Source organism: Andrographis paniculata, unplaced genomic scaffold (assembly GCF_009805555.1).
Source record: "Andrographis paniculata isolate CXL003 unplaced genomic scaffold, ASM980555v1 Contig45END, whole genome shotgun sequence".
Classification (NCBI taxonomy): domain Eukaryota; kingdom Viridiplantae; phylum Streptophyta; class Magnoliopsida; order Lamiales; family Acanthaceae; genus Andrographis; species Andrographis paniculata.
The window spans coordinates 2,121,398-2,136,882 of NW_026137579.1; the positions used below are offsets into that span (position 1 = coordinate 2,121,398).

At 37.2% G+C, this 15,485-nt stretch overlaps 2 protein-coding genes across 4 annotated transcripts; both read right to left on the minus strand.

The window, feature by feature from the left end:
• Positions 1–67: 67 nt before the first annotated feature.
• On the minus strand, positions 68–3,980 carry LOC127251466 (sucrose synthase-like). Of its 2 annotated transcripts, none has more exons than XM_051275170.1 (11): positions 3,868–3,980; positions 3,350–3,459; positions 3,138–3,264; positions 2,887–3,038; positions 2,614–2,806; positions 2,102–2,533; positions 1,568–2,025; positions 1,254–1,478; positions 605–1,168; positions 394–532; positions 68–309 (listed from the first exon to the last, which is right to left on the minus strand). In XM_051275170.1, the coding sequence occupies exons 1-11, from the start codon at positions 3,949–3,951 to the stop codon at positions 280–282; spliced, it is 2,514 nt and encodes an 837-aa protein (XP_051131127.1). In that variant the 5' UTR covers positions 3,952–3,980; the 3' UTR covers positions 68–279. The 2 variants fall into 2 exon arrangements, with proteins under 2 accessions (XP_051131127.1, XP_051131128.1); XM_051275171.1 differs by having other exon boundaries at positions 111–309; positions 3,810–3,955.
• Positions 3,981–6,521: 2,541 nt separating this feature from the next.
• Positions 6,522–15,212, minus strand: LOC127251454 (phosphoinositide phosphatase SAC3-like). 2 transcript variants are annotated; one of them, XM_051275156.1, is made up of 16 exons: positions 14,428–15,212; positions 13,847–14,051; positions 13,595–13,760; positions 12,834–13,056; positions 12,573–12,649; positions 12,023–12,210; positions 11,831–11,928; positions 11,533–11,666; positions 11,307–11,435; positions 10,525–10,912; positions 9,406–9,527; positions 9,053–9,151; positions 8,345–8,533; positions 7,782–7,937; positions 7,142–7,250; positions 6,522–6,989 (listed from the first exon to the last, which is right to left on the minus strand). In XM_051275156.1, the coding sequence occupies exons 1-16, from the start codon at positions 14,554–14,556 to the stop codon at positions 6,879–6,881; spliced, it is 2,523 nt and encodes an 840-aa protein (XP_051131113.1). In that variant the 5' UTR covers positions 14,557–15,212; the 3' UTR covers positions 6,522–6,878. The 2 variants fall into 2 exon arrangements, with proteins under 2 accessions (XP_051131113.1, XP_051131112.1); XM_051275155.1 differs by having other exon boundaries at positions 10,525–10,918.
• Positions 15,213–15,485: the final 273 nt, after the last annotated feature.

Here is a 15,485-nt window from a genome sequence, read left to right on the forward strand (position 1 = left end):
ATTTTTGTATTAGCAATTTTTGGCAGCTACATGAACATATATGTATATAGCAGTTGAATGGATGAACTTAAAGTGTTACTGCAACTGTATAATTCAGCAGAGATCAAATATGTAGATAGATGTATGCATACATTCTCAAATCCGAAATTATGACAAACCTCAAACAAAAGAGCAAGAGCAATTTGCTCATACAAACAAACAACAATCCCAAAATCATGCTGTCTCTTATTGTCCCACATTATTTGCAAAATAGAACATAACAGAGCATATCTTCTTCCTTCACTCAACAGCAAGTGGAACAGCTTCAGCCTTCACACAAGAAAAAGCCATTTCAGTCCCAATATGAAATTCTTCAAATCAATTCAGACAAAACACAAAGAAAAACAACATTACCAGCTTGCGATACTTGAGCGCGTAGAACATTTCGAGGTATCGCCGGATCTCAAGGCGATCGAGCTTAGAGACATACTTCCAGAATCCATACACTCCCGCCAGCGTCAGCAACCTGTCCGAATAAATCTGCCAAGTATACCTGAACCAAAACGTCGCGTTACCTACCTATCTACCTCATGATCAATGTAATGAAACAGGAGATCTTTCTTACTTCTCCTGGATGCGCTTCAGTCCGCCCGTGGAGATTGTATCCCAGTAAGAAGGCTCCTCCTTGCACTTGTCGAAGAACTTTACGAGAGCCTCAGAAACCTGCTCGCCGTTATATGGATCGATGTGGAATCCGGACTTACCATCGACAATGATCTCTGCCGGTCCACCATGGAGCGTTGCAAAAGTCGGGAGACCACAAGTCATGGCCTCGACCACAGTCAGTCCAAATGCCTCGTAAAATGCAGGTTGCACGAAGGCGCCCCTCGTGTCAGCAATGCAACGGTAGAGCTCGCCATTCCTCGTGCGGTTCATCTGGGAAGATATCCATCTGATTTGGCCATTCAGGTTGTAGGTTTCGATGAGGCTGTACATCTTCTTTGTCTCCGCTTGTTCTTCCAAATCTTTCGAGTCTTTCCTCCTGTCGCCTCCCACGACAACGAGGTTCACCAGCTCCCTCAGCTTTGGATTCTTGGCGTACAGCTCGACTAGCCCTGTCAGGTTCTTGACGCGGTCCAACCTCGCCATTGTGAACAGAATTGGCTTGTTCTTGTCTTTCAGGACACATCTATAAGCCATTTGACAATCATCAGAACAATTTTGATTAGTTACAAGAGTTGCATTTGTAAAGATTGGATTTGTTATCATCTTACAAGTGTTCCTCATTTTCGACGTGGCTGAAAAGAAGCTCCTCAATCTCAGGGTGGAGCGTCGTGAGCCTTTTTTCTTTCTCCGTGTACGGGAAGTAGATGTTCATGTCAGCTCCGGGGGAGACGATATTGAACTTGGGGTCGAACACATTGATTCCATGGACAACCCGGTATAGTCCAGGCATTGTAAACGCCATGTGGCTCTCGTATTGTCCCACGGTGTCCTTACTAACAATTATAAAACAAACAACTCAGAACACGTCGCACAACGATAAATATGATTTTGTCAACGAGTTCCGAAAAATGAAAAACATCACCTTCCGGCAATCTCCTGGAACGTGCTGGTGATAATGAAATCGGTATGGTTCATCGCGTAGAGATCTGCCGTGAACTGGCACGAGAAGTGATACTTGTCGTCGTAGTTCTTGAGGTAAGTATCGGAGTCGGGATATTTGGTCTTCTCCAAGGCATGAGCTATGGTGCATTGTGTGACTCCCAGCTTGTGAGCAAGCAATGATGCAGCCAAGTTACCCTCACTGTAGTTTCCGATGATCAAGTCCGGCTTCGCCTGCAGCTCCGCCGTGATCTCCTTCGCGACATCCTCGGTGAATCTCTCCATGTAAGGCCAAACCTCAAATCGAGAAATCCATTTACGAACGATTCCCTTCTCCGTTCGGAAAGGAACTCGAAGAATATGCGAATGCTCAGCTCCGAACACTTTCTCCAAACGTTGGCCGCAGGTCGTTCCAACCGCATCGGGGAGCAACCGAGTCACCTACACAAAGAACGATCGATCAGCGCGGTAATGTAGTAATCAGACAACGATCGTCGAGAAATGCAACGGAACTAACTATGAGAATCCGCGGCGTGATATCGAGTCCTTGCTCCTTGATCCTCTTCAGCATTTCGCGCTCTAGCGCCGGAACTTGATCCAGAATGTAGACGACCTGGCCACCAGTGTCCGGATAGCCCAACACATTCTCCTGCGCGAAGTAGCCGTGCGGGGAGAGGATGACGACGTTGAAAACCATCGGAATTCTTCCGAGGAATTTCTCGAGAGTGCACGAATCCGGAGCCTCGAGCAGGTCCAATAGCATCGATATCATCTCCGCGACGCGCCCCGCCGTGTCGCCCCACCCTCTCTCCAATCCTATCTCTTGGAACTTATGCTCCAATTCGTCGTACGGCGTCGACGGACGCAGCGTCGACAGGTACTCCTCCGCCTTCCTCAGAACGCGCTGCAACGAGCTAAGATCCTTTATCCGATCGTTTAGCATCATCGTCTACACAAACAAAGTCGATATTAAATGACCGTCTCACGTAAAAAAATGCGTAGTTAATTATTACAACGGTTATTGATCACCTTGCCCTTGTAATGATGCATCCTCAAGAAATCGAGGAGAGGAGTCAAGCTGTCGCGGTCGTGAAACATCTTCGCGGAGAGGTGGCGGTTGAGGAACTCGACGCCGTTGCCGATGGACTTAGTGAGAGTCGGCTTAGGGAAGGATGCCGTAAACGGCTCGAAATCGAGCTCGAGGACGAAGTTGCCATTACCACTGCAGAAACATAAATCTAAGATCGATTGCAATGAAATGAAGAGACGACAGCCAAATCCAAGACATCTTAGTATCTTTACATTCCATTGACGAGCTCTTCTTTGAGCTGCAGGTATTCCGGCACGCTCAGCTCCTCGACCACCAGCGCGTTTGCATTGACGCGGACGTGCTCCCAAACGCCGGGCCTCAGGCGGATCGCCAGAGCCACCCACGGCGGCAGCACGATGGCTTCCTGGAGGTGAAGGAACGGACATTCTTAATCGATCGAAAACGTTAATGGAGTTGTTCTGAGATGGCTGCTAAACCTAATTAAGTTAAAATTAGTACTGACTTGTGTGCTCTTGAGGACTTCTTCGAAGGCGTGATCCTGCAGCTTCGCCTTGTCGGCCTCCCGGATCGATTCGAACTCCGCCAGGAGCTGGTGGCGTTTCAGAATCCCCTTTCCGTGGGCTTCAATCCTGTCGGTTTCAGGCAGAGATTTTTAAGGATCATACAATCAATCATTCGAAATCAAAACGACAGACAAGATCATTCACTCCTAACCTCGACAGAAACAGTAAAATCTCATTCCGGTGGGCGGCGAGCGTCGCATCCAGTCGCTCCCGGAGGCTGTGGACGCGAGCCAGGACTGGTGATTCCGCCATTAACGATACCTGTCGGAGAAATCAACCAAATTTCTTACAGAATATTAGTCGTATGTTCTTAGTCAATGAACCATTCAGCTTTTTCAATCTTTTAAAATTTCTAAACCCACCCAACAACTCAAACCTGAGACGAACACGTACACGTTGAAATTCAGCACAATTTTTTTAAAAAATATATATATATACATATCACTCATCGTCAGACATTGACTCCCAGTGCACTAATTTACCAACCGATTTCGTACCTAAACAATTGTTTGAAGATGAAGATCAAAAAATGGGTTTTATATAATCTTTAACAATTGATAATTTGCAAGCAAACACATGCACTAAATTCTACACAGAGACTTGGATCTTACCCAACAAACAGAGCCCAGAAATTAATGGGAAGAAAAAGGTATTTGGGAGAGTTACTACCAGCACAGCAACTCGAACGTGCTTTGCGTTTGATAGTGGTGAGGAAAGACAGCCAAAAACACCCCCTTTTATAGATATTGTCATTTGTATGTATATTAAAGTTGGTTACTTTTTCATCTGGCTGGCTGTATGCACAATCTGTGGACTATGGTGGTGAATCATTACATTCAAGTTTGGGTTCTATACATAGATAATTGAGTCTACTTCAACTTTCAGTGTCTGGAAAATATTCTGCATTTAATTTTGTGGAAATTATTTATTAGTTTTTGGATTAGGTGTCATAAGCTTCTCTTTTTACACTCAGCAAAATAGAGATTAGAACAAAGAGGCTTTGTGGATAAAACCAAAAGGAGTTTTTTTTAAGTATATTTTAGCTGTTTTTTTATTCTACTTATTTGATTATTTCTTCACTGAAATTCAATAAATAGTTTGAATTCGATTACGAAATATGCCTTGTTTATTTGAGTACGTAACAATGGTTGAATTTATCAATTTTGAAATTTGACTTTTAAAATAAGAAAAATATCGGTGGAAATTTTGGAAAATTGCGAATTCGGCCTTCCATAAATAATTGTGTGTGAGGGGTCATTTTACCTTTTTCCTTTTTTTTCCCTTACACGTGGCACAATACTATTGGATTGTCAGAAGACGAGGCAAACCGTAAGGTATTCCGCAACTTTATTCCCCATGACGTGTCGTCTTGTACATATCTGGTATTGTAGACGCCTGGGATCGTTTTGACTCTTTTACCCTCCATAAAAATTGAAATGCCAACAATCAATTTGAATAAAAATAAAAATACTAATAGTTTTGGAGCAAAAATGAAAGTCGATTTCAAGGACCCTTTTCACAGACAAAGAATATGTAAATCAATTTTTATTGTCCTTTATTGTTTTGGAAGAACCCTACTTCACAAATGTCTTTTCTTTCCTATCTCTCTCTCTCTCTCTACATAGATATATAACAAACAACATATGATATGACAAGAAAATTCTTAAATACCCTTAGCCAGAATCTTATCACTATTTTTTCCCAGTTGCAAAAATATACTTAACTCCAGATTCCGACATGTGGAAAATTAAAAAGAGAAGAAAAAAACAAAAAAGTCATAGGCTTATGTTTTTTTCTCGTTTTCAAACATCAATACTTTAATTAGAATATCTAAGTCTAATTCAAGACAATAATGAATATACATACACATACGCATACGTGTGTGTGTGTGTATATATATATATATATGTTGGTGGGTATTAAATTGTTGTGTGGAAATAGGTAAGCACCAACCATAATGGTATAAAGGCTTTTCTTTGCCATCCATTTATGTTGTAAATAAATATATAAATTATAAAAAAAGGGCATTTAATTAATTTAATTGTGTTGACATGATGGTTAGTTTGCCAATGTACAAAATAGACAGACAATGTTAACCCAAGCTATGTATTATAAGTTTACACTTAATGAGTGTGTTGTTTTTATATATCTTATGTGTTTTCAACAATATTGTAAATTATGGATAATAGTCAAATATTATCCATTTGTATGTTTATTTATATAATATTATAATTTGTGTACGATCTATACTTACTGATTAATCTTTAACGAAGTATTTAATTATGGGATCCACCTTAATTTAGTAATAAATAAATAAATAAAAATAAAAATGGATGAAAGCATAAAAGTCATGTATTTGATTAGATGCAGCATCAAGAATGATAGGATAGGAGAGGAGAGGATAATTGCACCAATAAGAGCTTTTGAGAAGTTACTTTTAAGGAAACTTGATTGGTGGGTGGATGGGTGGGTGGTTTGCCTAATTATCAATTAGGTATCATCATCATCATTAACAATAATAGTAAAATTCAATATTGTTACTTTTTCTAAATTTTGTACTCCCACCAATTATATTAAAATTGCTAGTTTTACTTTGGCCACAATTGTTCATATAAATATAATGATATATATATATATATATTTTTTTTGTTCGTTTAGTGATTTGTTTTTATGGAACCTAGTTTACATGATATTAGGTTTGTTGAATAAATTAATTTATAATCTAAAAAATAGTTATTGAGCTTACATATATATATATGTGTGTGAGTGGAACTGAATGCATGTATTTGTGTGGTGAATTTACATAATGGTAATCAACTAAAAGTTTGGCATGTTTTTTTTTTTCTTATGCTTCAAGTTTAAGCAACCAAATTTGAGAATCTGAATATGTATCTGTGTGGACTAATGGAATCATATAGATGAATTGAGGATGTTGTTGTCTTCTTGTCTTTGAAAAATGTTTCTGAGATTGGTTGTCACATTCACATGATCAATTCTGTCTGTCTGAATCTATATTTCCTTTAAGGTGCTGTGCTTTTTGTAATAATTTTCTTTACCATTATACAGAAAAGCCCAGGCCCAATAATAAATTGAGCCCATATTATCCAAGGGCAACAATAGACTAGACCAACTGAAAAATGGCAATCACAAAAACAAAATCGATTGGTAATAAATAAACAGATACACAGAAAGTGCTTATTTTAGTCTGTAACAACTCAGAAGTGAGATCTCAAAACCACCAAATGAGTTTAAAAGAATCATCAATGCCTCTTGGGGCCTGCTGTTTATGTAATATATATATATATATATTATGTATGTATACATGGAGAGAAACTCTCGACTATGCGACAAAAATAGATATTACTAAGCATTCAGACAAAACAGGTAGCTCGACGACAACGATATGCATAAATTAAACAGAGGCTGAGAATAAGAAGCTGAAGGGATGGCGAAAGAATCTTAAAAAGCTGTAACTATTTACTTTGTGATAGCTATGTCATGAGCAAGGGACACGAGTCGACCAAGGTTTCCGAGGTCGGACAACATTCTCTAGTGGCTTTCATGGGACCAAAGAATCAAGAGGTATATTTTTATCTTTCTCCTCACCAACCACATTCTGCCGGAACCTAGAAACTCAAACTCTCTCACTCTTGTCTTATAATCGTCATCCACAAAACTCTTCAGTGACAGAGTGCTTCACCGTACGTCACCCAGCGCACAAAGCTATCCGAGAATTCTTCAAGTACTTCGTAAGTATGGGCTTCGTTGTAACTCTCGCCTGTTGTCATTCCCTGCAATATACAACAGCATCGGAACTCCTTCAGATATGTCGACAAAAATCTCCAGAGTCATCCAGTAAACACTTGAGATTTAAAAAAGAAAAAATGCTTTCAAGAAGTCTAATTTTGCAAATAGGAGATAAATATAGGGAAACTACACTTACTCGCATGCTTGAGCCACATTCACTGGTGGATGGCATTCTTTCCCCAGCCGCTTCGCTGGCTATATTTTCTGACGACAGAATCGCATTCGGGGAGACTGTCAGCATTGATCTGGTAAAGGGAAAAAATCTTGCAACTTTAGACTTGGGAAGATTGTTTCAAGAAAGAAGTTTACGGAAATCATGTTACTTGAGAATGTATTATAAAATTCCATAGAAAGTTTCTAGCAAGAAGATCTATAGCAATATACATAACAATACAAAAGTTGTTTTCCTAGAGTGTTTGACACATTGCATCATCACTAACACATCGAAGCATAAGCTCCCTAAAGTGCCACAATTGTTTCTTATGAAGAAGAATCGACAGGATAATTGAATAAGTTACAAATATGTTGCCACTTGATCAAAACAGCCTCTGTAATTTAAGTATCACTAACAGTGGGGTTAGACATAAAGTATGGAACATGTACGATATTATTACCAGAATAGACTTCAAAATAACTATTAACATTTCATATTATACGGTGCATAAACATGAATGAGCCAGTACTGATTTTGTTATGGTAATTAGTATCGATATTTCTATCAAGAGAAAATGATTATTTATAATAAAAATTCAAGGACTACTCGGTTTTAGAACTACCTTTCCAACAAATCATCCTCGCATGAATTTCCAGAAGAAGATAGCCAATCCAAGTCAACAAAGTTTGAGCAGTCAATTCCATCACCATTGTCATGTTCATGGTGTCTTTCTCTTTGTATTTCAGCAAAAAGCTCCCTCGTAGGCATAGGCGAATTACTGCAGCAGACATGAAAGGGAACTCCAATAAGAAATACATATGATTCTATCAACAAATCATTGATGGTGACATCTCCAAATAGGACAAACATCTATCACTTATATTATACATATTGAAGGTGATGTGGAAACAACAGAACTATCAATTTGACTATTATAAATGAGTAAAGCATCCATGTTTAACTAGTAAAATCCATAGATGCGCTTTCAAGTGAATCACAGAACAAGGAATTTTTTTCAGTAAAGAACCAGCCAATCGATTCAAAAGAAAAGTAAAACAACTGAGTTCAAGAGATTAGGTCTGATTTCTCAACAGACCCCTTCATCAAATTTTTCATCCACTACAATCAGATTAAGATGACACTCATTCTTACGAAATTACTCAAATAACTGTAAAGACAATGCACCTAGCATATGTTAACTCTGTGTCCGGAGTAGACATCTCAGGTGTTGACTCAGAAAGAATTTTGTGTCCTCCTTGGGACTCATCAGAAAAACCAGCACTTGGAAAACCTTTATTGATGTTTGGAGTAGACGTGGGGGAATGGCTTTCTTGAAGAATGTTCCCATCTGACCATGATCTTTTGAAAAGTGATCTAGACATGCAAACCAAGAATGTGAACATTTACACAAATGGTACCAGAAGAATATCACACATGGTAATAAAATTATCCACATTTCATTCAAAAACTAGGGGAGTATATATGAGTAGAGAAGCTATTTGATGAACTGAAAATCGCTGTTATAATTAACATCATCCCTGTGATTTATACCAGTTGTCGATCATTTCACTTTGATTGATAATATGAAGAGTCATCCACATCATCCATTTTTTATGAAATCAAATAGATTAGGCATCAAAGGCAACTTTATATCCAACTTTTGAACACATACCTATTAAAATTAATTAGTTTACGAAATTATAATCATAGATAGATTAAAATAATCCCTTGAATCATTCTCAAGGATTATTATTCTATCTCACAAAGTAAACATGACTCTTAAACAAAACAAACTTAATTGGCAATTCAGAATGGAATTTCTGGTGAAGCTGAAAAGGTGTATACTGAGGCTTGCAATGCTGTCATCGACAAAAGGTTTAATAACTGCCATACCTTCCATATTTATTAATATTTGATTGTCTGTAATGCTGGTCTGGATCAAGCTCCCACACATCAGGTTTATCTGGCTGAGGTTGAAAGTGCCCCAAAAATCTGGACAAATAACATCAGGCAATTGGTTGAACAAATTGAACATAGAAAGCACATTAAGAAATTGATAAAAGAAGGCACAACATGGAAAACAATGGAATCTATCATTGAGTTACTAAGGATCGTGACGGGGCAAGACTAAAATATATAGATACTATTGCCAGATTTATCATATATCTTTGAAAAAAGAAAGCTACTTAATCTTGCGTGCATGTGTGTATTTCATTAGATGCATTTCAATTTTGCAACCAACTCACACGTTGATGGCATTTTGTTTCTGTGCATCCATATATGCATTGTTGTAATATCTTTGTAGAGTGCGGAAAAATTCCTGGGACTGTGTTGCTGCATTCCATTGCCCTCGTCTCTTGGAGAAAATCTATGATATATAAGAGCATTAGTGCATGCATTATCAAAGTCTTATCTGAAAATTAAAATTAGTTATAAGAAGAGAGTGTCCAATTCCATTCCCCTTTCCCCTCCTGATGCTAATTCGTTGAATAATTTTCATAAAAGCGGACAAGGTAAACGTTGAACCCAAATAAAAAGTTGTATATTCCATTGGGATAAGCAATTATAAGTTAAGGTGTTATGTTAATAGCACTCCCCAAGTCAGAGTACTAATGATGAGTTGAAAGTTAAAAACTAAATATTTATAAGCAATATGATGTCAAACCTTTGGTCCAAGAAGGATTTGATATGCCATCATATGGCTATATTGCAGCCATCTTCATCAAATATAAAACCATATTTAACTCAATTTTCATTCCTAGAAATTATAAAACCATATTTAACTAAATTTTCATTCCTAGAAATCTGCGTATCAAACGAGAGGGGAGAAGATCCATCTCATATACAACGTATGGGTGATGGGGCAGGGAGAAGGCAGTTTGATACACTTAAAACACTCATGGAGAGAAAACCTAGAAAGCATAAATCCAACAACACGTGATCACAGAAGGAACACAATCCCTACATAAGAGTGGAAATCACCAGAAGAAAGGGTTTAAGAACGCCACACCACTTATAATGAGATAAACAAAGTTAAGGCACATAAATCCTTGCATGAACCTTTTAATATAAGATTAACCTGAAATTGCTATACAAACTAAGTATACATATAGGGTGTGTTTGTTTGAGGGATTTGTTTGGATTTCCACTATTCATCCTATTTTTTCCCCCCAAAAACATCAAATCAAACACCTATTTTTCATTTTTTATATTATACTAAAAATCAATTTTACATTCAAAACATCACATCAACACCTATTTATATCACATCATACAACTATTCAAATTCAAAATTTTTACTATCCAAATCCCAATCCAAAATCCAAACCCCCAAACAAACACACCCATAATAAATAATCACTCACCTTATTGTGAGCGGCAGATCCACCATATTGGTGTGCAAGTGTATCACCCATTCTTTCGTAAAAACCCATCAATTCTTCGGCCAAAGGATCGTCAAGTTCAACCCGCGTTGAATTTGCTACACCTAAAGCATGCAGCTGATGCCCCAAAGCAGCCAAACCATATGCATATTGTGCCACATTAGTGCGATCCAAGCAATCTATGCAATTAGTGCGAAGCACTCCCTTCTGGATCCTTGGTGGCTTGAAAGACGTGTTAGTATTAGCAATGTTATCAACTCCAGTAGGTTTGCTGTCTGAGCTATCTGAATCCTCAATCTCATCATCCTTGTGTTTTTCACTATCAGATTGAGAATATGTTGAAGTGGACATGCCCGTAGCACCAAAAGTCCTGCAACTTAAAAAATTTACTGAGCTCCAATGCTGGCATTTGTATTTAATTTATTCATGAACACCACCATCATGTATTGAATAACAGTAAAAAATTTCGTAAAATAAAATTTTGGTTTAGTGATGTGATTGCATGGAATTACAGTGCTACTTTCTGTTTGAATGTCAAAAGTGGTCACAAAAGAAAGGTCATAAAAACAATAACCAGCAATTCACAAGGCAGAATATCGCAAGGAAAGTTCCAATTTTCATATACAGCAATGCAAAAACATTGTCCACATGCTACAAAACATCAATCATATGGAATTCCAATAATGTTCATTTGGTTGCTATGCATTGAAGAAATGCCTATAAAAGCATCCCCAACTGGGACTCGTATAGGATAAGAAACTCACTCAAAGCTAGGCCATTTAGAATGCTCTTCCAATAGCATCTCAGGTGTGGCATGACAGTAGAAAAAACCAGTAAGTGTCAACGCATATGCAGCCACTTTCGCCAGCAGTGATAAGACATTTGTGTCTTTGCTGATGAAATATCAAGAAAACACAAACATAAATAGGATATCCTAATGAATAAATTAACCAATAATAGAGAGTATTTTAAATGATACATTTTAGTTACCTCCGGGAATGTTTATGCAAATCCAAGTGGAGAAATTTAAGGCGGTTCTCCTCGGATAGATCTTTATTGATGAATTCAATGGCGTTGGCAAACTCAGTGCGGAGAATTGACTCCCGAGGCTTCTTTTCATTTGTCTGTTGAAAAAATAGTCAATGTTCTTATGGAACAGATTCAGAAGGCTACGATTAAAAAAAAAAAACCTTCTCATTTATAGAATTTCGTAGGCTTTTATATATTTAAATTGCATATTTCAGAATAGCGATAAACAAGAAAACTAAAAATTAGAAAAGCTATCTACCTTGATCAAATTCAGAATAATGATTGGGTTCCCATATCTTTTCGCAAGATTTTCAAAATGAAGTCTAGTAGCCTCATAAGCTTGGTCCCTCCTTGACACTAGAAAGGGTACAAAATCAATTTTTAGAATGTACACACATCTCAGAGACATAAAAATGAAAATTATCTAAATTATATAATTGCTTTAACATACAAATAATATCTGGTTTAAGATTTAAGCGGGAAGTTTCCTGCGACCAGAACAATGGTATTGAGCCACGGTTTTGGACCACAGAACTAGTTTGCATTGGCAATCCTTCAGGAACATCCTCAATCAAAATCTGCTCAGTCTCAACATCATTTGCTACTCTGCCGCTCTCATTGACACCGCGTTTTAGATATCTACACCAATATATATTAGTTTAATTTGAACAGTAAGAGAGGATGGAAGAAAACTTACTAGAGCTATAAAGATCAATTTAGAGAAACAAGACAACACAGAAAATTTTAAATGAATAAGAAAATTAGTTCTCGGAGACAAAGATGGTTTTACCAGAAGATGGCATCCAGTGTATGCAACAAAATAGAAACATTCCAATTTATTTACACAAACACTAACATGTTATTTTTCCATTGCCATGAATCACTAAATTTCTTGCCTCAAACATGTGATCAATGTTTGTCTAAGACAAAAACCTCAGAAAGAATGAGGTAACTACTACTTAGTAAATCACTCGATCAGTCATTAACAATGGTAATCTTACCTAGTACCAGCATAATGTCTTGAGCGCCTTGCCATTAAAGTCAGCTTGAGATCCCGCCCTGATATGCAAAGTGTAGCCTGTATTTATTGAATTTAAGCAAAAATCAACAACATATTAGATTCTTGATGTTCAAACCCTAGGTGGTATAAGTGTGAACTTATGAATGAGATATAATTTGTTACATCAAAGTAAAAGGAGCAGCTGACTTCCAACTACAAATAAACAGTCAAAGAATGAGTATTGACAATGAAGCAATCTCACCTGTTTAAAAAAGCCATAGACTAATGCAACAGTCCACAATGTATTTTGGAGTATATTTCTTATGCCACGAGTAAGAAATTCGTTCCATACGAACATAGTTTCATTCAAAACTTGTCCTGTCTCAGTATCACACATGTTTCTCTGGAGACTTCTCATCACATGATAGGAATAACTAAAATAGAAGTCTTTTGTAAGATCCACCATACCCAAGAGCTTCTTGTATCTGTAACCAACAATTAGTACATAAATAAAAAGTCACTAATAACTTACTGTAATATACGCATAAAATAAAAACAGGAACCAAGAACAGTTTATATAAGGTTGCTAGGCAAAATACACTTCAATCTCAGATAAGGAAATAGCGATAACTAATATAAAATTCCCAAACACAGATTTTCTCAGCCCTCATGTACAATTGCTATAGTTTCACCAACAAATTGGCATTTAGAAAAAACAAATAGCTAGTAGAGTTGTGAATATAAAATTATGGAAAATTCATGACGATGAATGGATAATTCTCCACCAACATATCTAATAATAACCAATTCAAATAATTAAAATGGCAGTGGGTGCTTATTAGCTGTCATTTTTGTCGTGGCCTGCTAGCACCTAATTGATAATTTGGAAATCACACGTCAAGACCACTGAAACACTTTAATAAAACATGATTATAAATTGAATAAAAGATTGCAAAAGTGATGAACTATATTCCCCTTGATACTCAGGTAGTAACACCATTTCATACACGTAACGAGTCTAACCTGTTCTCATTCTTATAGTTAGCCATGCTGGATCTAACGGCTGCATTTGGTAGGGGAATAATCTCACTTTTGGTGATTGCATACACGTTGTGACCACATATTGCACCAATCTGTCGCCTCCTCGTAATGAGCATCATATAATATGGCCCTAAAAATTTTATGAATCCTGACCAGTGAAAGCGACAGCATAAGATGATCGGACATCCAGCTTTCGCAAGACACAATTAACTTAACCACCTGTGATATACTCACCTACGATGCCATAACATGACGTAACAAATCTAAGTCCTCCCGTGGCCATGTTTCCTTCGTGTACCCTCTTCAGCAAATCAGAACACTCACTTTCAGTGTATATAGCAGAATCTTCATGAATGACGAGTTCGGACGGTTCCAACCTGTCGATTTTCAAAATTTTCCAAGATGTTCTACTTTTATCCCTTCCTACCATATAAAAATTCTGCAGCCAAAAACAGAAAAGCAACGGTTTAAGGCCCAAGGAAACAAAAATCATGTCAGAATATAAATTAAGGTAGGTTTAACAAGTTCTTGAGCTTCTGAAAAACATCAGAGATTAGGTTTGACTAAAATATATATACAAAATATCAAATTTTTCATAAAACAGCAAAATGGAGATAATCTTCTATTACAGACCCTATTAAACAAACGCACCCTATCAGCCAATCTAGAATCATTCAAGAAACACATCAATTCAACAAAACAATAAATCAAACAAGTTCATAACAAAAAGGCTTTCCTGAATCAGTAGAATCAAGATCACAATTCTAAAAGATAATAAATCTTTAAAATCAGAAACTGAAACGACAATCTTATACCGATCGAGTCTCGTAGAGTCTAAACTTCTGCATAAAACCCTCGGTTGTCGGCAAAGGGGTTGAAGAAGGCGCGAAATCAGGCTGAACTTCATGATGCTGCTGCTTTAGATTCGGTAGTACATCCGCCATCGTTCTTGATTATTCTTCGCGATCCCCGAGCCTCGGGCTCGGAAACCAGTCACTCTAGCATTCAATTTCAATCTTCAATACAATCTACACCCTCTCCCAACTTTCCAAACCCCATAGCCGCAGCCGTAGGTTGCTTTAGATACAACATTCCCCAACAATATTCAACTTTCAGAAACCCCCAAGAAACCCTTTTGACTTTTGGTTTTTCTTCTTCACCTTAATCAAAAGCCCCAATTCAACAACTTCACATAAGTAATCTACAAAACATCACAGCTGGCCTCCGATCACATGTATCAACCATGAAAAAGAAAATCGCCAAGAACAATAAAAATCAACCAAAGTACAACGAATTCTTTTAAAAGAAAAGAAACCCAATATGCAGAATAATTGAATCCAGACGTCACTGCTAAACTAGGATAAACCCAAGCAGAGATTTCAACAAGCAAGATGAAAGAGCAGAGATATGGAAAGTAGGGCAAGAACGATGACGCAGTTTTCCTTTTCTTCCTATTTGATGGAATTAATGATGATGGTGATAATGATAAATTGTGATGATCATGATGTATGGGGAGAGTGGTTTGAAGATTCTGATTGATTTTTATTACAATTTCTAGAGATAGAAGGAAGACAGAGAAAGAGGACAGCTTGGCTCTGCTGAGGCAAAATCAAAACCACAACTTATATATATATTATACATATATAAATATACATATCACAACTACATTTTTATGCCTTTGCCATATTAGTTCCTCATTGCAATAATTTCCCTTTTATCTTTCGTCAAATTATTTATCATCCATATTAAGAATTAAACACAGCAAAAATTTTCATTAATAATTAATAATATTACTAAAATTTTGTCACAGGCCTTATAACTTCAGACAGGTCAGAAAAAAGACAAAGCTACGGATGAACACGTCGCACAAAGG

What these genes read in the sequence shown, in the direction of transcription:
- LOC127251466 (XM_051275170.1), bottom strand. Translation starts at nt 3,951, where the DNA reads ATGACAATATCTATAAAAGGGGGTGTTTTTGGCTGTCTTTCCTCACCA. An exon ending in ATTTTACTGTTTCTGTCGAG is followed by an intron (nt 3,265 to 3,349) that starts GTTAGGAGTGAA and finishes TGAAACCGACAG; the next exon opens with GATTGAAGCCCACGGAAAGG. An exon ending in GAAGAGCTCGTCAATGGAAT is followed by an intron (nt 2,807 to 2,886) that starts GTAAAGATACTA and finishes ATGTTTCTGCAG; the next exon opens with TGGTAATGGCAACTTCGTCC.
- LOC127251454 (XM_051275155.1), bottom strand. Translation starts at nt 14,556, where the DNA reads ATGGCGGATGTACTACCGAATCTAAAGCAGCAGCATCATGAAGTTCAG. An exon ending in GACTCTACGAGACTCGATCG is followed by an intron (nt 14,052 to 14,427) that starts GTATAAGATTGT and finishes TTTTGGCTGCAG; the next exon opens with AATTTTTATATGGTAGGAAG. An exon ending in AACTATAAGAATGAGAACAG is followed by an intron (nt 13,057 to 13,594) that starts GTTAGACTCGTT and finishes TGTTGGTTACAG; the next exon opens with ATACAAGAAGCTCTTGGGTA.